We start from the raw sequence: 20,401 nt of genomic DNA on the forward strand, positions 1-20,401 counted from the left end.
AGCCAACTGCCACTTGAGGACCCATTGGACCGGTGACACACACCAGGCAAGTCTCCTTCACTCACTATTTTGGAATGAATCAGTGGGTTCTCAAACCCTATTCCCACCTCCAATCTCCTGGTCCAGGGTCACCAATCTGAGACACAGCTGTACATCTCCAGGAGCCCTGTCCTTACCTTTCCCCAGTTTATGGCTCTAGATTCCCTGCCCTCTTTGGTAATGGTACTCTTGGGACCTAGAGATCTTTCCACCATAGAGCGTTGCTATACACACAGCAGGTTTTAGCTCTGGTCATCCATGGGGAAGGTGGGTATTCAGCCTACTAAAGCCTTTGCTCTGGGTCATCTTGCCTGGTAGACACACTTGCACATGGAGGGGACCACTTGACTCTGTTGGATGGGTGAACAGCTCCTTTTATAGAGAGAACACAGAGGAGGTGGTCCCAAGACCTACCCCACTCATGGGTGAACCTGAAGCAGCTGACTATCCCAGTGTCACAGGTATAATTGAAGGACCCCTGAAGGGAGACCCTCACTCAAGTCTTGGGAATAGCACGCACCCAGCAAGACACTGAGACCAAACTTGCTGTAATCACATGAGGAAGTTTATTAACAGCGAGAAGACGGGACAAGAGCTCAAACCAGCATGCTGGGGCCGAGACTCATACACCACGCAGGAGTAGAGGAGTTCGACCCGGACCCTATTTTTCAGCAGGCTTATAAAGGCAAAAGCCACAAGGGGGAGGATCAGGGAGGAAATAGGGGAAGTCTAGGAGCGGATATTTGTTTTAAGGCACCTGGGATATTGAAACATTCTGCAGTTGTTTTTCTCAAAAGTTCCGGGTAGTTAGGCTATCTGGCAGAGGGCCGGGGCCCATGTTCTCAGGGCCGTCAGTATTTTTCCACTCTTCATTATCACTGTCCAAGACAGCAATGGGACAAAACAGCATCCAAGGCTGGGAACCTCATTTCTCAGGTCTGCATAGCCCTGAATCACCACCAATGGGTTCCTGGAGGCCCAGCCCTGAGATGGGACTCTGGTCCTGGTCCTCACTTCCCTACAGCCACTGCCAAAGTCCTTAACTCTCTCTTCCTTAACTATTCCTTCAGGTGACTCCACACTGAACACTGCCACAGCCACCATGGCCTGGAAGTGCCTACCCTTCAATGGCTTCCAGTAGAGTGGAAGTGCTAGACTCACAGGAGGAAGCTGCTCTCCCTACTTACCTTTCCTATCCCCTCCATACATCAATCCTTCCTGTCTGTCTGCCTTCCTCTTGCTCCTCCTCTTTCCCTCCCTCATTTTTCCCTTCCACCCTTCTCTTCCTCCCCTTCCCATTCCTCTTTTCCCCTACATCTTGCCACACCTCCATCTTCTGCTCTATGGGCAGCTCCCAGATTCTAGCTACAGTTCCATCTTCCTCTCCCCCTCTCCATGTGCTCATCCCACCCCTGGCCTCTTACCCTGGAGATTCTACCTAGTTAGCTTTTCTTCCTAAAGCACATGAAGTCTCCTGAGATTCTTCCCGTCCCACTCCTTCCATCTTGCAAAAACACCCCACAATTTATCCGTCTAATCATTTTACTCTCTCGAACGGCTGAGCCATAGAGAGTGAGGCTTTCAGCTGTCACTGGGAGCTCCTTCTCCTGAGCCAGAGGAGCCGATGAAGGTTCCCACGCTGGTTCAGCTAGCTGCCATTTCCTTCCAGGAACTGGTGAGGCCCTACCACCTTCCTCAAATGCAGACCTTTGTGCTGCTTGGTGAAGATAGCCTTCCCCCAGCCCCCAGTCCCTGGCCAGCTTCCTAGATAGTGTCACCAGGGCCAGCTGCCCAACCAGGCACAATAAGGACAACTTCATTCTGTTACAGTTGAGCTGAAGCAAGTAAAGACCAACTCTTCCTCATCCCCTTCATACTGGTGTAATGCGCTCCTTCCCAGGCTGTCCAAGTCAGAAGGCTGGCCACCTTCAAAAGAGCTCTCTTTTTAGGCTAAATCTTGCTTAGTCCTGGGACAGCATCGCTACCAGATGGCAATAGGAGAGGGGACATCCAGTTCCAAGTCTAGCATGTCTCTTTCCTTCCCGGGGTATACTCTACTCCCTTGCTACTCTGCCCCTTTCCACTGTGTCCCCATTGGCTCTGTCATGTCTCCTGTTTCCACACAACCTGCTTCACACAGCCCCCCTCCCTCCACCTAATCCTTCTCAGCCCTTAAAAAGCCCTCTTTGTCCTCATTTCTGTGAGGTAATTGCCAAGAGAGCTTCAGAAGAGACTGGAAAAATAGTACAAGCTTGCTCCATCTTGAAGACATATTTCTTCCCTACCCTGTATCGCCACAAAACCACTCTAAATTCCCTGCCCTTTCGCTTCCTTTCTAGACTCTCCAACAGAATGGAAAGATGGGAAAGCTGAGATACAGACTTTTTAAGCTACGTTTTGGGTTTTTGTTTGTTTGTTTGTTTGTTTGTTTGTTTGTTTTGTTTTTGGTTCTTCTGCTTCATACATTTTACACTTAGAAATGAAGACTTCACCTGGTTCTTTACCAAACCCAAAACAAGTGTGACATCTGTCACCCGTCCAGGTGATGTGAAAAGGTTGTAGGAGTATAAAGAACAAAGATGGTACTCAGCGAGTGTCAAAAGACAAGCCCAGGAGGGTCTTTATGAGAATTTAGGACTGTGTTTCCTTCCCTTGAGAGAGGTACCTTCTCTTAGCCCCTGGAGACCATGGTATCCTGATTGATCAGCTGGATTGTGGAGGGCCGGTGGGCCTTGATGTTCATGTGAAATTCTTTGATGACAAAGTAGTAGCAGAAAACATCAAGGCAGCAGTTGATGTTGGAGAAACACAGAGACAACTGCAGGAACAAGCTGATGCCCTGCTTCATTCTGCAATCCAAGATAAAGTGGTTCCTCACCAGATACTGCAGGAAGAAGCCCAAGTGCACTGGGAGAAAGGAGACCACAAAGATGACAAGATTGGTAGCAATGGTCCAGATGCAGGCTCTCTTTTGAACCCAGCCCTTAGTGTCTCTCTGTTGGACCCAGTCCTCAGTGCTGTCTGGACGGCGCAGCAGGATGTGAATACTCCTATAGGAACAGAAGCCCATGATGCCCATGGGAAGGAGGAAGCCAAAGATCTCCAGGGGGAAGAAGACACTGGCACTCCAGGTGCCATCCGACATGTTGTGAAAGCACTTGTATCTCTCCACTTCCCTGTGGAAGGTGTAGATGGGGATGCTTCCGATCCAGACCAGCATCCAGATGATGCAGCAGATCCCAAAGGTCTTCCTGGGCGACCGGAGGTGGTTGGCCAGGATCGGGTACTGGATGGCCAGGAACCTGTCCAGGCTGATGAAGCAGATGGTGAAGACACTCCCATACATGCTGATGAAGTAGAGGCACTCCACCAGAGTGCAGAAGGCCGGCGAGGGGGACTCCACTTGTGGCAGGACCATCTTGAATGGGAGGGAGAGCACCAGCAGTAAATCGAAAACAGCTAAGTTGATCATGTAGATAGAAGTGGCGATGTATTCCAGCTTCCTCTTCTTTAGGAAGGCACTGAAGCCTCGGATGGCCAGTAGGTTGAGAACCAGGCCAAGGAGGAAGGTGGGGATATGGACTGCCAGCTGCAAGGTACTGGTCAGCTTATCCACGGAATCGAATGAGCAGTTGTCACGCTCTGGCTGGCTCATGTTCGTGCCTGCAACACCAAGAGTAGATGAGAGAGTTCCTCTCACTCCTCTCACTCAACAAAACAACTTGGCAGGGGATGATGGGCCCTTAGCGACCCATGCTTAATGTACTGCAAGCAGTAGACACAGAGTGAGGGGCTGGGAAGATGGCTTGGGGATGAAGCCATGCAAGTAGGAGCCTGGAGTTTAGACCTCCAGAACGCACGTGAATGTGGATGGGTATAGTGGTCCATTCAATAATACGGCTGCATGGGGGGATGGGGAGACCGAGATCCCTGCAGCAAGCTGAGTAACTAGAGTAGCTAAATTGGTGAGAGAGAGAGAGAGAGAGAGAGAGAGAGAGAGAGAGAGAGAGAGAGAGAGAGAGAGAGAGAGGAGAGAGAGATCCTGCCTCAGGATATAAAGTGAAGGTGATTGAGGGAGACACCTGCCTTCAACCACTGACCATCACATGTACACACACACACACACACACACACACACACCCCTACGAAAACTAGACTCTTCTGTGCACGAGCCTCTCTCCTTTTTTCTAAAATCAGAGCTCTTATCGAAAGGGATAACAACGCAAACTCTGAATCATGCCGGTTTAAGCGAAGAGAGAATTTCACATCATTGAATGCTACCAGACCTGGTGGTGTGCATCTGTGGTGTGAACCTGTCATCCAGAAACTGGCAGCGGCTAGTGCCGAGAGGCAAGAGGATCGCTTTGACAACCTAGAGAGGCCCAGACTCAAACTTTAGAAAGAGTAGGAAGAGGCCAGGGGATACAGTCCAGGGATGGAGCACCCGCCTAGCGCATGCAACACCTCAGGTTGGGTCTCTGGCAACACAAACAGGAGGAGAGGGGCAGGGAGGGAAGGAAGGATAAGAGAGAAGGAGAGAGAAAGTATTGGGGTGCAGCTGGATCAGGGTTCCAGGGACTGTTTACAGGCTCCAGCTTCTCTGTAAGCATGGGACCCTCTGAGCTCCCTCCTTCACTGTTCTTGATGTCTAGGCAGTTGACTCCGCCCCTGACTGCAGAGGTGATCCTGACCAGCACATCACATTTCCCCCTGGACACAGGAACTGATTTGTCCACTGGGTCAAGGGAAGGTGTGCAGCCTGTCCATGGCAGTTAAATCAGATCCACACCTGGGCTCTTTCTGGGTGGCTTAAGATGAAAAGTCTGGAGCAGCTGCAGCTTCTGCTGCCCTTGAGGAGAAATCCAGGCTGAAAATGAGTCTTCGTGGAAGAAGGGACATTGCCAGAGGGAATGACATGGGAGAAGGACAGGAGGTCCAGGGCTGGAGGTGTGCCTTCCCAGAGGCAGGACCTTGGGCAGGCTCTGAGCAGGTCTGGCTTATGAGTCTGTCCACTTTAGGAGGGTAAGACTGTCATTGTGGGGTTCAGTATAAAGGAAGGGGGTACCTGGAACAGACTAAAGAGATAATCAGCCTATGTCCCCAAAGCTATACTTCTAAAGAAATGAATTAGGACCTAATGCCTGCCTTCCTTTCACTAATCCACCTCTGCCCACCTTACCCTTCTCTCTCTCTCTCTCTCTCTCTCTCTCTCTCTCTCTCTCTCTCTCTCTCACACACACACACACACACACACACACATCCTTTCTTCTACTTCCCTCAAGTAGAAGAAAGGACAAGCTGCTAGCCCACCAGGCCCTAGGCATCGGGCAGCCGTGTTCACCAGCACACAGGGCCCCTGCATAGAAAGGTGGTTTCCACCTGGCCTCTTCTTTAACCACCTGGAGAGCAGGCACAACCAAGCCCTGCTCCATCTCTACTTTTGTCCCTCCTTCATCCTCCCCGAGGTCCTGGCTACCAAGAGAGGGACCCGAAGATGCAGAGAAGTGATGTCAACATAGCCTGTCACCAGAGAGGCTGTACCAGTGTTTGGAGTGTTGCTTTTATCTTATGCTATTATACTGAAAGAAAAAAAATTATGCTAAAAAAGCAATTTGGGCATATATTTGAAGAATACAAAAGCACACACTGCCTCTGCACCCTAGGGCCTCAGTTGTATTTTCCAGAGCTAACCATGCATGACAGTGGATTTTCTCCAGGAGTCTTTAGTTACAATCATATTTTTATAAACATATACATAAATATGGCATCTTTGAATTAAAAAAAAACCCACTATACCTACAGTTCTGTCCCTTGCTTTTTCAGTGAACAAAATTTCTTAGCAATTGTTCCTCACGAGTCTACATGACTCAGTTCTCTCTAATAGCCTCCCTGAATTCATTGTGTGGATGGAACATCACTCATTTGACAGAAGCTTAGTAGCAAACATTAAGGCTTCCAACTGTCTTCCTGGGTAACAGGAATTCCGCATACCTCATCCTTGTGGCTTATTTCTTTGCTACATCGCCACTGCAGAGAGAATTCCCATTCCCTGGCTGTTTTTCATTGCTTACAGCTTCCTAGGAAGTATGTGAGGAGAAAAGATTTGGATATTTTGGGGTGGGGAGTGGTGGAGGGTACACATGTGTGGAAGCAGAGGTCGGTCGGCATCAGGGTCCTTCTCTGTCATGCTCTACCATTTTCCCCTTTGTTTGTTTTCTGAGACAGAGTCTCTCATTGAACCTGGAGCCAGAGACCTAAACTCAAGTCCTCATGTTTGTACCCACTTTATCCATTGACCCCCACCCCACCCCAGCCCAGCCCCAAATTTAGGTATTTTAAAGATCCTAAGTGGAATATCATTTCCAAACTCTTTATAACCCCTGTTGAAAAGAAAAAAAAAAACTATACAATAGACATATAAACAGATAGACCCTTTGTTGAGTGTTATCCATTAAACACTTCAGGTACACCGAGCAATCCAGATAGCTTCCTATGAGTCCCTGCTTTCCTATGTGTGAGCTTTTCCTAGGCTCATGTCACAGAGACACACGAAATCACCTCTCCCATGACAAGTACTTTTAGACCAGTGCTGGCTAGTTTCATGCCAGCTTAATACAAACGAAATTCATCTAAGAGGAGGGACCTTTAATTGAGAAAATGCCTCCATAAGATCCAACTGTAGAGCATTTTCTTAGTGATTGATGCAGAAAGGCCCATCCCATTGTGGGTGGTGCCTCCCCTGGCTTGGTGGTCCTGGGTTCTATAAGAAAGTAAGATAAAGCAAGCCATGGGGAGCAAGCAAGTAAGCAGCATCCCTCCATGACTTCTGTATCAACTCCTGCCTCCAGGACCTTATACTTCCATATTGCTGTTTATCATCAAAGGAAGTCAGGACAGGAACTCACTACTTCTGACAATGAATAACACATTATATGGAAGTGTGAGTGAAATAAAACCTTTTTTCCCCAAGTTGTTTTTGGTTATGGCATTTCGTCACAAATAGTGACTTCAATAAGACAAGACCCCAGTGCTGTGGTAAGTGCCTCCTAGGGTTGTGCTGAGGAACCTCTGGCAAGGGTCTCAAACTCAAGTCTCCCATGTAACTCTGCTAAGGGTAGAATGGTAGAAGAGACCAGAAGCAGGAGGCTTAATAGAAGTGCATAAAGACAGGCTGCTTCCTTCTGACACAGAGCACCCCAGGCCAATCTCAGAAATAGCTAGTGTGACTCGGAAGGCACAAGGTAAACTTTGGCGTGTTTGGCTGCCACACAAGCACAATGGCCCGAGTTCAGATCCTCAGAACCCACCAAAAAAGCACAAGATAGGGGTATGTGCCTGTAACCCCAGGTGGATCCCTGAAGCTCATTGGCCAGCCAGTCTGTATCTACAAGCTTCTGTTTCAGTGAGAGATCTTGTCTCAAAACATAAAGGTAGAGAAAGTTTGAGACAAGACACCTAACACTGACCTAGGGCCTACACTTACGTGTATAAGCATGTATGTGTGCAAGCATGCACAAGCTGGATAGGGTAGGATACAGTTGTAATCTCAACACCTGGGAACAGAGGCAGGAGGACCGCCTGAGCTCAAGCGTTCAGGACTGGATTGTATAGCATAGTGAGACGGCTAACAAAAGGAAAAGAAGGTTGAAAGGTGTGGTGGTTTGAATCAGGAAGTGGCACTATTGGAGGAGGTGTGGCCTTGTTGGAGGAGGTGTGGCCTTGTTGGAGGAGGTGTGGCCTTGTTGGAGGAGGTGTGGCCTTGTTGGAGGAGGTGTGGCCTTGTTGGAGGAAGTCTGTCACTGGGGCTGGGCTTTGAGGTTTCAGAAGCACAAGCCAGGCCTAGAGGTTCAATCTCTCTTCCTGTTGCCTGTAGATCAAGATGTAGAACTCTCAGCTCCTTCTCTTGCACCATGTCTGCCTGAATGCCGCCAGCTGGCCTCAGACTCAGGAATCCGCCTGCCTCTGCCTCCCAAGTGCTGGGATAAAAGGTGTGCACCACCACTGCCCAGCTCATTATGAGTATCTTAATATATATAAATGTACCCGTGGTGTGCACACTACAACTCATTTCTCAGAATATCTCCCCATCTTTAAGTGAGGGATAACTCATTATTAAGTGAGAGATAAGAAAGAGATGATATTTTGAGTATACAGAATGACATTATATGTATGTTTTGCATACACAAATAAGAAATCAGGGAGAGGAAAGGAGAAGAGGCCCTACCTTCCCTACCTCCTTTGATACAGTTTTGGCTTCTTGGCTTACTTGGCTCAAGTGATCTCATGTGCTTGGGTCACACACATACACACCATGCTTCCCACCATGATGATAATGGACCAAACCTCTGAACTGTAAGCCAGCCTCAATTAAATGTTTTCCTTCATAAGAGTTATATAGTCATGGTGTCTCTTCACAGCAATAAAACCCTAACTAAGACAGAAAGGAAGGAAGGAGGAAAGGAAGAGATAAACAACAAACAGCAAGAGAAAATTGGTCTGATCAAAAGAGATGATCTAAGCTGCAGGGATAAGTCAGGGGGGGTGGGGGTGGGGGTGGTTCAGCTGTTGGCAATCCCAGCAGAACTAGCTTAAAGGTCCCATTTAAATTTCTGAAAGACATCAAATAGAGCTATCTCAGAAGGTGATCTTTGAAGCCAGAAGATGCACTCTACAGAGAGGCACAAAGCAATCAGAGATTGAAGAAGTTTCTTCCAGCTAATGGCAGAGTTATTAGAGGGTCTGAAATATTAATATTCTCAATTCCCTCTAAGGGTTGAGGGGAATCATCTTTTAACGAATCTTCAAAGGGAGGGAGGGGGGGTGAAGTGATGGCTCAGTGGTTAAGAGCATTTGCTGCTCTTACAGAGGACTGGAGTTCAGGGTTCAGCTGCTCCCACATGGAGATTCACAATGGTCTACAACTCCCCTGGGGATCTGACGCCCTCTTCTGGCTTGTGGTACATAGACACAAGAGGCAAACATTTCATACATACAAAATAAAACAAATAAATCTATTTTTAAAACTCTGAGTCATCACAGGAATAAGGTAAGAAGGCGTAGCTGTACTCCAGGAAAGAGAAGAAACAGACGCCATTAGAAAAGACAAAGCTACTTACAATAGAGACCAGTCCATACTCAACCCAAGGCAGGAACTAGGGCACCTTCTGTTCCGGCCAACCCAGGCCTGCAACAATCTACAGATAACACTGTAGGTAACTCTTGAGTCCCTTCAAGTCAGAAGCAGTTGCTAGGACATAGCTAGACATCCAAGAAGCTGATTGTGTAACAAAGCAGGGAGAGGGTGAACATTCAAATCCTAACATGGCTGCCCTTGAGAAAGGAGAGGGAGGAAGGAAGTAGGTAAGAAGGGCTTTTCATCCACCGTCAGCTTTGAGTATCATGGGCATAGTCATGGGGCTCCTAAACCCAGCTGCCTTGAATGAAAATGGCCTCCATGCCGGGCATGATGACGCACACCTTTGATCCCAGCACTAGGGAGGCAGAGGCAGGCGGATTTCTGAGTTCGAGGCCAGCCTGGTCTACAGAGCAAGTTCCAGGACAGCCAGGGCTATACAGAGAAACCCTGTCTCGAAAAAACAGAACAGAAAAAAAAGAAAGAAAGAAAGAAAATGGCCTCCATAGGCTCAAAGGGAGTGACATTATTGGGAAGTGTGGCCTTGTTAGAGTAGGTGTGGCCTTGTTGGAATAGATGTGGCCTTGATGGAGGAAGTGTGTCACTGAGAACGGGGGCTTTGAGGTTTCAGAAGCCCAAGTCAGGCCCAGTATCACTCTCTCTTCCTGTTGCCTGCCAGTTTGGATGTAGACCCCTCAACTACTTTCCCAGCACCACGTCTGTCCTGCACGACACCACGCTTCCCAGTGGGATGGTAACGGACTAAACATCTGGACTGTAACCAAGCCCAAATTAAATGTTCTTCTTTATAAGAATTGTCATGACCATGGTGTCTCTTCACAGTAATAGAAACCCTAACTAAGATAAATTCTTATAAAAAGAACAGGAATCGTCCGGTGCTGTCATCTCTGTTGGCTGGGAGTAGGTCTGGAAGGACATCACTGTGGACTTCAGGGGCTTCCAGGCTGTGCACCTTGTCACTAGCGCTCTGGGCAGCAGGTTTTCTGGAAGGGCGATCAGATCAGGCAGCAGCACCAGCAGAGTGGTCCTGATGCTGCCTAGATATGAGACATTGCCTAGCATCCCAAGGTTAGCATTGGGACTGTCCCAGCTTCCATCCTGGTAGCAGTACCCAGTGGTGGGCTACTTCAAACTGAGATTGCTGGGCTCCCTTAATTCTAGAAGAATTTGAATGGGGGATAAGTTCAGCCTCCTACCAGGAAGAAGGAAGAATTAAAAGGGGAGAAAGGTCAGGGGCCAAAAAACAGAGCCTGTGTGTAAGAGCTGAGAGGCTGGAGGTGGCTACAGGTCGTTTGCTTCCTGCAACCCTGTGAGCTCTAAGAATTGACATTAACTTAGACAGAAAACAAAAACCACTGAGAAGCTAGAAGCCAGTATCCTTGCAAAACCTATGGACAAAGAGCCATGCCCAGGTGTTCTGCTGACACCTTTATTTTATCTTGTTAATTATTTCTACATTGATCTATTTATATTGCAGATAGCCTTTATTGCCAAAGATATGCATTAATAAATCAACCGTGTTCCTTGCACACCTCTTTGGAAACACTTAACACCAGCAGAGATCTGGGGAAGAACATTTGGGTAGAAGAATCTCCTAACCAGCCAGAGGGTGGCTCGGGAGTGAAGAGCACAGAGGGGTTCTCTCAAGTGTGTCCCCTCCCCTAAATATTGCTTCCAAGTTTCACACTTCTGAGAGTCAACAAGAAAATTTAGAGTGAATATCAGGTGGGGCTCCTTGGAACCAAGCCCAGGCAGCAGAAACTATAGAAGGGGCCTTTGGAATGAACATGGTAGTGACAAGAAATAATGGCAGTATAAGAGATGATCTTACAAAAGGCTGGGGTATTGCTCAGTGATAGAGCACCAGCAGGCAAGAGGCTCTGGGATGGGGGTGTGGGGGAGAGGAGAGGGAGAGGGGGGAGAGGTAGCAAGAGCAGACAATTTGCGTTTGTAAAGTTCAGTTCAGGTCACAGTTATAGTTTCAGGCCTCTCTTCTCTGCTGGACTCTTTACTTCAAGCCCAAGATAAGGGCTGCTGTATAAAGTATGCAAATCAACACGGAAGAAAGAACCAAGTTTAGGTTGTAAGAGCTGTGGACAGTGAGTGACAGACAGTACCTAGGACAAAGCAGGTACTTGCTAATATTCCACAAAGGGGTCAATTCCTCTGTTTTAATCTATTTAACCTCCATCTTTACAAGTTAAATTAAATTTGTGATTAACATGGGATAATTATTCATATTTTTAGGGTGTGGTGTGATGTTTTGGTCACATCAGAGCTGAAAGCATTTCCTCTCTTGCTTTGTTTTTGTTGTTTTCATGTCTGCTGCCTTCAAGCTCCTCTCTTGCAGAGCATCATCAAACATGGGATCAGCCACTGTGGGCCATGACCACCACTGAAATCACTAGAACTTAAACTGTGTTCTTCTTTTTAAATTTTCACTAATTATAGAAATTTAAGTGTGAGATTTTAGTTTTTATTATTACATTTACTCTGTGTGTGTGTGTGTGTGTCCGTGTGTGTACATATGCCACAGCAAGTCTATGGAGGTTGGAGGGCAACTTATACAACTGGGCTCTTTTCTTCCACCGTGTGGGTCCCTGGGACTGCACGCTGTCAGGCTCGCCTGCAAGTGCCTTTACTCCCTGAGCCATCTCACTAGGCCAAATGTAGGGTTTTGTTTTGTTTTGTTTTGTTTTGTTGTTTTGTTTTGTTTTTAAAAGAACCTTAAAGTAACTGGTGACTATTAAAAATGGACATCTGTAAGAGCAGAAGGGGAACTAGTTGAGAAGAGGGAGGGTACAAACAGAATATGTGAGGTAATGGGGAAGAATATGGTCAAAATACACAAATATACACGAGAGTGTCATCATAGTGAAACCCACGATCACGTACGATCGGCTTTTGATAAATTCCGTGGCTGGAACAGAACATCTGTCTTCAAAATCACCGAAGAAGATGAAGAAACAAAGCCATCGAACTATGCAGCACAGAGTAACTATAACCGGAAAATGAACTAAGCATAGAGATGATAGTAGATATGAAATATCCCCAAATTCTCAGTTCAGCTAAAAATTACTATTCAAGCCAGGTAGGTATTGAGTTCAAGGCCAGTCTGGTCTACATAGTTCTAAGCCAGCCAGGACTTCATAGTGAAATCCTATAAAACAAACAAACAGCAACAATAAAAACCAGAAATATTATCGGACTTTGCTCCTACCAAGGGCACACAAGTGACAGTCTCATGACAACAGAGAAAGCAGAAACAGAAGCAAGCTCTGATAGCCAACGGCAGAACCAGCACCAAGCCTCAGGGGTGAGGTGACTCCGAGTTAGAAAGGTTGTCTTCTGAGGGAGCAGTGGCTACGGCAGGGGACTCGGTGGGGGTATAATGGAACTACAAAATACTCTACTCAGGTCTGCCGCTGGTGATAATAAAACTTACGACTTTGCACAACAAATACATGCTAATAAAAATGTAATAAATATAATAACGGAAAGGGGAAAGGGTTATTTTCTACTAATAAAGGGAAAACAGAGGCTGGGAATGCAGCTCAGTGGTAAAGTACTAGCTTGGTATGTACAGATCCTAGGTGCTCCGGCAACACAAAAATGAAGAAGGAAAGGAAGATAAAACCGTGAAGGCCAGCACCAGTCTTGTGCATGGACAGCAATTTAGAGATCTGCTAACCAAGGCAAATGGTGTCAAAGACTTTAACAGACTCAGGCATGCCAAGCAGAAAAACACACATTAGAATAGAATTAAACAAAATATAATTGAGGTTACTCAATAGTTCTTGAGTCTGGTTTTAAGCAAATAAGCAACCTATTTTTATCCTTATACATCAAAGAAACATTTGCCAAAATGAATTATCTATCTAGAAAGAATAAGACACCCATCAAAAACACAAGGTAAGCCTGGCATGCTAGTATATGCCTTTAATCCTGGCATTTAGGAGGTAGAGGCAGGAGGATTTCTAAGGTTGAGGCCAGCGGGTTGACACAGAGTTTCAAGCCAGCCGTACATAGTGTACATATACACACACTGTCTCAAAAAGAAAGAAAGGAAGAAAGGATGAAAGGAAGAAAGAAAGAAAGAAAGAAAGAAAGAAAGAAAGAAAGAAAGAAAGAAAGAAAGAAAGAAGGAAGGAAGGAAGGAAGGAAGGAAGGAAGGAAGGAAGGAAAGAAAGAAAGAAAGAAAGAAAGAAAGAAAGAAAGAAAGAAAGAAAGAAAGAAAGAAAGAAAGAAAGAAAGAAAGAAAGCAAGGAAAGAAAGAAAGAGAAAGAAAGGAAGGAAGGAAGGAAGAAAAGAAAAGAAAAAAGAGAAGAGAAAAGAAAAGAAAAAAGAGAAGAGAAAAGAAAAGAAAAAAGAGAAGAGAAGAGAAGAGAAGAGAAGAGAAGAGAAGAGAAGAGAAGAGAAGAGAAGAGAAGAGAAGACAAACAAACCCTAGGCAGAAATTGTGTTGTCTATATTCTCTGACCACATACAAAAGTATAGAAGAAAACAAAATGCCTAAGATGTAGTCAAGAATGCAAGAAGTTTTTGAGTTGTTTTTTTTTTTTTTAAATCAACTCGCAGGATGTAGTCTAAATCATTTGAAGACAAATCCATAGCCCTGGCTGCCGTAATTTGTGTTTTTATTTTTTTAGGAGAAAAGGGGGAGAAGAAAACTTAATAAGTGAATTAAGTAACCCACTTGAGTGTTTAGAATTGGAGTGGAGAAGAGTCCCAAGGAAATTAGGAGAAAAATAAAGATTAAAACCAGAAAAACCAGAATCCGTAAGTGTACCGGGTGTGGGGCAGGGGCGGGCACTGCACTAGACCAGGCAGGCACGCCATTTTCTAAAGCAACCCTTGGCTGTGGTGAAGAAAGCAAACTGAAATGTTCATCCAGAAGTAGGAGACGTTAATCCCTGAGAGGAAGGAGATAACCTTTGCAAGAGATACCGCCCGCTCTGTGCAGCCACACAAAACCTTCACACAACTGAAGACTCACAACATAAAACACCAGTTACCAAACCTGAACAAGATGGAGAAGCATCCATTAGACTAGTAATCATGAAAGAAACAGTACACCATCAGAAATTGCTCGTGAGTCAAGCAGGCGCCTTTTTCAGGGTTTTAAGCAATCGGTGAGTCCCAGATGCTGCAAACTCTGTCAGAATAGCAGATAATCTTTCATGAGCTTCTGCAGACAAAGCTCACACAAATACCAGACTTGATATGTGTAGCACAAAAGAGAAAAACCAGTGCTCAGGTCAGACATCTGGCCATCCTGACTGAGAGGCTACCAGGTAGAATTCAGTACACTATGATTATAAGCACTGTGGCTACGTCAGATCTGTGGCAGAAACATAAACTCGTTTCAATGGACACATCTACAAACACTGTGGATCACATCATTTTAAGGGAAAATGAGATGCCATCTGCTTGTATAAATAGTTTTTCATGACCGTTATTTAAATGAAGGGATAGAAAGCGCTTTCTCAGAATCATAAGAGGAAACTTTCTGACTCCATGGCAACTTCGTGCTTATTGGTGAAATAATAAAAGCATTCTTATTGAAAGCAGAACACCAACATACAGATATCCCAGATAATGTACAATGTACATCTGACAGAAATAAGATAAAATGAGGTGCCACTCCCACGTCATCTCCCCCCGCCCGCACCTCCCCCCCCCCAGATCAATAATAAAAGCACAGTCAGCAAGTTGAGACTATTAGATTCCATCGGTAAGAACCGACTTAGGCTTCTATCTGATGACAGGCAGCTGAAGATATCACACTCATTAAGAAATTGCAATTGACAAAGATCAAACCAGAGGAAAAAAACAGATGAAAATTTAACACATGACAGCTTGTTTAATAGAGTAATTGAAAAGGAAAAGACAGGCAGAGGCAGGCGGATTTCTGAGTTCAAGGACAGCCTGGTCTACAAAGTGAGTTCCAGGACAGCCAGGGCTATATACAGAGAAACCCTGTCTCAAAAACCAAAAAAAAAAAAAAAAAAAAAAAAAGTTAAGGTAAAATAATATACTGGCTAGAACAAAGTGAAACCAATATTCTAGATAAGCAATATCTTTCTCTTTGAGGAGATGCTCCAGAAGCAGACAAAAGACACAGAGAAGGGTTTACGGAGAGATGTTTATCAGGCTTGGGAAGCTAGCAAGGACTCACCAATACTCAAATGAATATGCAAGCCCGTGCACGGCACACAAGCTGGAAATTTGGTTAATCATAAGCCACAAAACTCATATTAGCTTTCTATTAGTAACTCAGAGACTTTAAGCAAACTATCTAAAAGAAGAAAATTATGTAGAGAAATATGTTCTTTGGGCATTTTTTTCCTGATAATAAAAAATATACACATTAAAACGCTAAGCAATGGTTAAATTCACTACAGTAAATTCACTCAATGGAAAAATTTTTGATGCTATGTTTATGCTGACTAGGTTACATAAAAACCCACAAAGTATGAAATTTTACATTCAGAATGATTGCAAGTGTGATTTTTAAAAACCCACACAGAGAGAAAAAAAAAAAACCCTAGAAAAAAATTTCCATATGCCGGACAGGGTTATACTCTAGCAGTTGGATGGTAGGTGGATTTTTAACTACTGTCTTCTTATTTATTAATTTTTATGCATATTCTTACCACAATAATACAGGAAAGCATGGAAGCAATGTAAGATACTTTAAAAACTATGTCAAGTGCCAGGAACGGAAGGAAAATGCTAAAAATAGCTTTTGAAACAAAGTGTGGTCTGGATGAAGTTGAGGTGTGGCAAGGCAGTGAGGGTCACACAAGATGAAAGAGATGCATTGAGCTACCCTGCGCTCAGCTGAGGGCATCATCTTCCCAGCTCCAACAGAATCGTTTGGTTGGTTGGTTGGTTGGTTGGTTTGATTTTGGGGAGACAGGGGTCTCACTGTGTTACTCTGCTGGCCTGCAGCTCACTGTGTAGATCAAGCTGGCCTCAAACTCACAAAGTTCCACATTTATCCACTATTTTAAACTTTTCTTTTCTCCTTCCTCCTCCTCCTCCTCCTCCTCCCCCTCCCCCTCCCCCTCTTCTTCCTTCTCTCTTCTTCTTCTTCTTCTTCTTCTTCTTCTTCTTCTTCTTCTTCTTCTTCTTCTTCTTCTTCTTCTTCTTCTTCTTCTTCTTCTCCTTCTCCTCCTCCTCCTCCTCCTCCTCCTCCTCCTCCTCCTCCTCCTCCTCCTCCTCCTCCTCCTTCTTCTTCTTTCTTGCCAGGTGGAAGGGTTCATTGCTGTAACTATCAAATCAGAAAAAAAATCTGACATCTGCATTTATGTGTTGGAATCAGGAGGATCTCAATTAGGGCCAACTGGGCTATTTGAGACTCAATCTCAAAATAAATAAATAAAGTAAGTAAGTAAGGAAGGAAGTAATGATATCTAATACATAATTCTCTCAAAGTTTGGTAAGCTATTAAAAGACATAAATGCAGATGTCAGATTTTTTTTCTGATTTGATAGTTACACTAAATGATCTTATCTCATTTGAAAAGACAAAATGAAGAGAAATTTTATGATAGAAACTGAAATTGAAAAAACAATAGTCTCAATATGGGGGAAGGGGTGTAACTCTCCTGAAGTTAATGCAAACACAATAAAGAAGTTTAATATTAATGTTTTCTGTGAAAAAGAGCATCCACTTAAAAATCCAGATATATTTTATGGATAAGAAACAGAGAAAAGGCCGGGTGTGGTGGTGCAAGCCTTTAATCCCAGCACTCAGGAGGCAGAGGCAGGTGGATTTCTGAGTTTGAGGCCAGCCTGGTCTACAGAGTGAGTTCCAGGACAGCCAGGGTTACACAGATAAACCCTGTCTCAAAAAAAAAGAAAAGAAAAGAAAAGAAAAGAAAAGAAAAGAAAAGAAAAGAAAAGAAAAGGGAAAAGGAAAAGGAAAAGGAAAAGGAAAAGAAAAGAAAAGAAAAGAAAAGAAAAGAAAAGAAAAGAAAAGAGAAAAGGAAGAGGCAGGGGGATGCTAAGAGGATGGCTTCAGCTTGATTCATTAGGCTTGTGGTATGCTAAACAGGAAAGAAATGGGAAATGGAAAAATATTTTTTTCCTAGTCAAAAGAATTGCTACAGTAGCAGAGACCCTATCAGGATAATAGCCATGACAAAAAATGAAATCTGAAACACTGAATTTATGTTCCAACGAACCCGGTGAGGAAATACATGCTGGGTATGTGCCAGAAAATGCAAAGCAAAGTCAGAGAAATGGAAAAGCAACCGTAGTTAGTGACCGTGGTGAATGACCCTAAAAATACCACTAATAAAGAAGGCAGAGCTCTGAACAGCCCCATTTGCAGGAGAGCTAGCTGCACCGAGCAGAGAGCAAAGCCTGAAACTAGGGAGTCTCTGTGGACAGGAGGGTCTCATGCAACATCTGTCCCACTCCTGAGCCCAGGACACACTAAAGATCAACTATTCACACTCCTTGAACCATGAACAAGTTATTGGAGGAGCTGAACCTCGCACAGCCACAGTCCCTTAACTGATACGGACACTTTCTCATTCACTTCAAAGACTCTCCAGCATCGTCTCCGAGATAACGCAAAGCAGAGATAAAAATCCGGAAGCTCGTTACTGAAATATTGGAAAGGAACAGAGACACAAAAACACAGATGGAGTTGCAGCAAGTGAGAGTTTCTAGGTATTCTTTCCCACGTATAGGACCATAGGAAACGAGGTGAATCAAGACTACCCCGCCACGAGTTAGAAGAGAAACAGGCTGCAGTAGCTGGTCCTGGCTGGCTGTTCGTGGCTTTCATCATCCTCGGCCCCAAGGCTGCCTGGTTGCAGGGATGAAGGGTTGTAGAACCAGAGAAGAAGCAGATAGGATGGGCTGACCCATAGAGAGGAGAGACCATTCTTCGGGACTCAGGATAAGTTCCACAGTGTGGTGGTGGTGGAGCCCACAGAGGAAGAGTGGCTACCTGGTGCTTCTTTGGGGAGCCAGCCTATTTCCCTGTAAGTACTTCTGAGAGCAAAGAGGTCTCCCTGTGAGTGAGCTCCCTGTCATTACTGGCATGCAAGCAAAAGCAAGAGAATTGCTTACCCAGAATATTGTAGAGAAAATACATACACACACACACACACACACTGGTCTTGTTACAGGATGTCTTTGTTTGTTTGTAGCCTCGAAAAGAAGTCTTCTCTCAACTTAGTGTTGATTTCTAAAGCTTACTAAAGAAAATGAGTACCCGCCACATGAGAAGCACTGGTCCTGGGGCTCTTGTTCACTCCTGGCTCCGTCAGGAGACTTGGCTTTGTCTGTTCTTGCCTATCCATAAAACCTCGTTCAGTCCTGGACCTTTGGAGTCAGCCTCACCATACTCCACCATTCTTCGCACTAGCTCCACCATGCAGCAACAGGAACTCAGATAGCTTTAGCCCCTGTGCCCAGGGTGTCCCCATCTGCCACACTGGGGCAGGCAAAAGGTACATATTCTCAGCTGAGACTGAGAATCCAAGCTATAAGGCTCAACAGCAGCAAGCTCTCCTTTCCCTAGAGTGGCCCACATTTCCCAAACATCATCAGTAAAGGAATAACTCACACACACACACACACATCCATGAACATGTGCATACATACATACACACATACACACTCAAGCTCACACACACAGAGACAGACATCCATGAAAATACACACACACGCGCGCGCGCACACACACACACACACACACACACTCTCTCTCGAGCACTCTGGCCTGTAATCTCAACATTTTTGGGTGGGGGAAGCAGCTGAAGCAGGAGAATTACCATTGAGTCCAAGGCCAGCCTGGGCAACATAGTAACCTCTAGGTCAGTCTGGAGTTTAGAGTAAGCGCTAAAAGTAGAGGGAAAGGCCATCAGGTGGGAGAGAGCAACTGGGACTCACATTGAGCAGCCACATTCCTGGGCATCCCAAAGGAGTTGCCCTCTGAGGTCAAGTGGGGCTGTTAGGAATCATCTCTGTTCAGCAGGGCAGTTGTCCCTGCTATCTAGTAGTGAGGCCATGATGAGAGAACCCTGTCTCCTTTGCCTTTATATCACCAACCCACACACAAACTGGTCCTTGAAAGGGTCTTACTAATGAAGGGCAGGCAGGCATGTAGCCAGGTAGGCAGGCAGGCTGATCTGTTGCAGTGACTAGTGACCCCTTAGGGAAGCAAACTAGAGGTGAGAAGAACCTTCTACGAGGTTTGGGTGGTACTTTGCACACCGCTGCCCCCACCCTATCCCACCTTTAGTAGCGCAAAGCCCAGTCCAGGGCTTTTCTGATTTGACCTCACAGGCAAGGAAGAATATAGAATTTTCAAGGCTCTAAATGCTGGTGTGTTTTTCCCCCCAGACTCTCTAGGAGACGCTTGGCTGGACTTCAAGAACAATCACTGTATAGGATAGCAGTCTAAGCTGACCATTTGCTTGCCAGGAAATAAGCAGGTGCCACCATGTACTGCCCTCCAGAGCCCAGTAAAGAGACTAATACCACTCCACCCTAAGAGAGGTACACTGAGGCAAGCGAATGATGAGGCTGGTAAGCAGCAGGGTTTTGGCTCTCCCGCCCACCCATGGCTTGTCAGGAGCCTCTTGCCTGGGGGTTTGTTGTAGGACTCCTGAGAATATGTAGTCTCTGGTACTTGGTGATTTCCCAGCAAGATTTCAGGGGAGTGGACTGTGGGCCAGAGGAGGTTGGTGGCACGCGAGCCAAGATGGCTGGGGAGGGCTCCTTCTCTGCCTATGGGGAGCTTCCCCCACCCTACAACCTTGACTCAGATCAGGAGGAAGTTGAGGCTTCATAGAAAAATGTCACCCATTATCAGGGACAAACCAGGTCTGCCTGCTGCTGGCTGCTGCTGTCACGGAGAGCACTCATTGCTGGCCTGCTATGTGGGGAAGCCCACTGATTTTGGACAGGTATGGACAGAGCCCAGACCTTCAGGAAAGCAAGGTCAGGTCAGAGGCACTGGGCCTCCATTTCTCTAAATGGCCGAGAGACTGTTACCTGCAGGTAATCCAGAGCAGCTGATTAAGCTTTGGGGTGTCATTTCTCCTTCAGGACTCAGCCACCTGCAAGCTCTAGGCAGAGCCACTTCCCCTCTTTGGGCCTGAACTTCCTTGGGGGTTGGGGGTGGGTGCAGGGGTGGGGCCGAGACTCCTGGGCAGCTCCAAAGTTAATCTGCTTGGTTTAG

General features: G+C 45.7%; 1 protein-coding gene across 1 annotated transcript; it reads right to left on the minus strand.

Annotated features, from left to right (window-relative positions):
- Positions 1-2,540: 2,540 nt before the first annotated feature.
- Positions 2,541-3,724, minus strand: Gpr55 (G protein-coupled receptor 55). The gene has a single exon (XM_021169433.2). The coding sequence runs from the start codon at positions 3,692-3,694 to the stop codon at positions 2,711-2,713; it is 984 nt and encodes a 327-aa protein (XP_021025092.1). The 5' UTR covers positions 3,695-3,724; the 3' UTR covers positions 2,541-2,710.
- Positions 3,725-20,401: the final 16,677 nt, after the last annotated feature.

Source organism: Mus caroli, unplaced genomic scaffold, assembly GCF_978045245.1.
Source record: "Mus caroli unplaced genomic scaffold, Mus_caroli_1 scaffold_1, whole genome shotgun sequence".
In the NCBI taxonomy this organism is placed as follows: Eukaryota; Metazoa; Chordata; class Mammalia; order Rodentia; family Muridae; genus Mus; species Mus caroli.

What these genes read in the sequence shown, in the direction of transcription:
- Gpr55 (XM_021169433.2), bottom strand. Translation starts at nt 3,694, where the DNA reads ATGAGCCAGCCAGAGCGTGACAACTGCTCATTCGATTCCGTGGATAAG.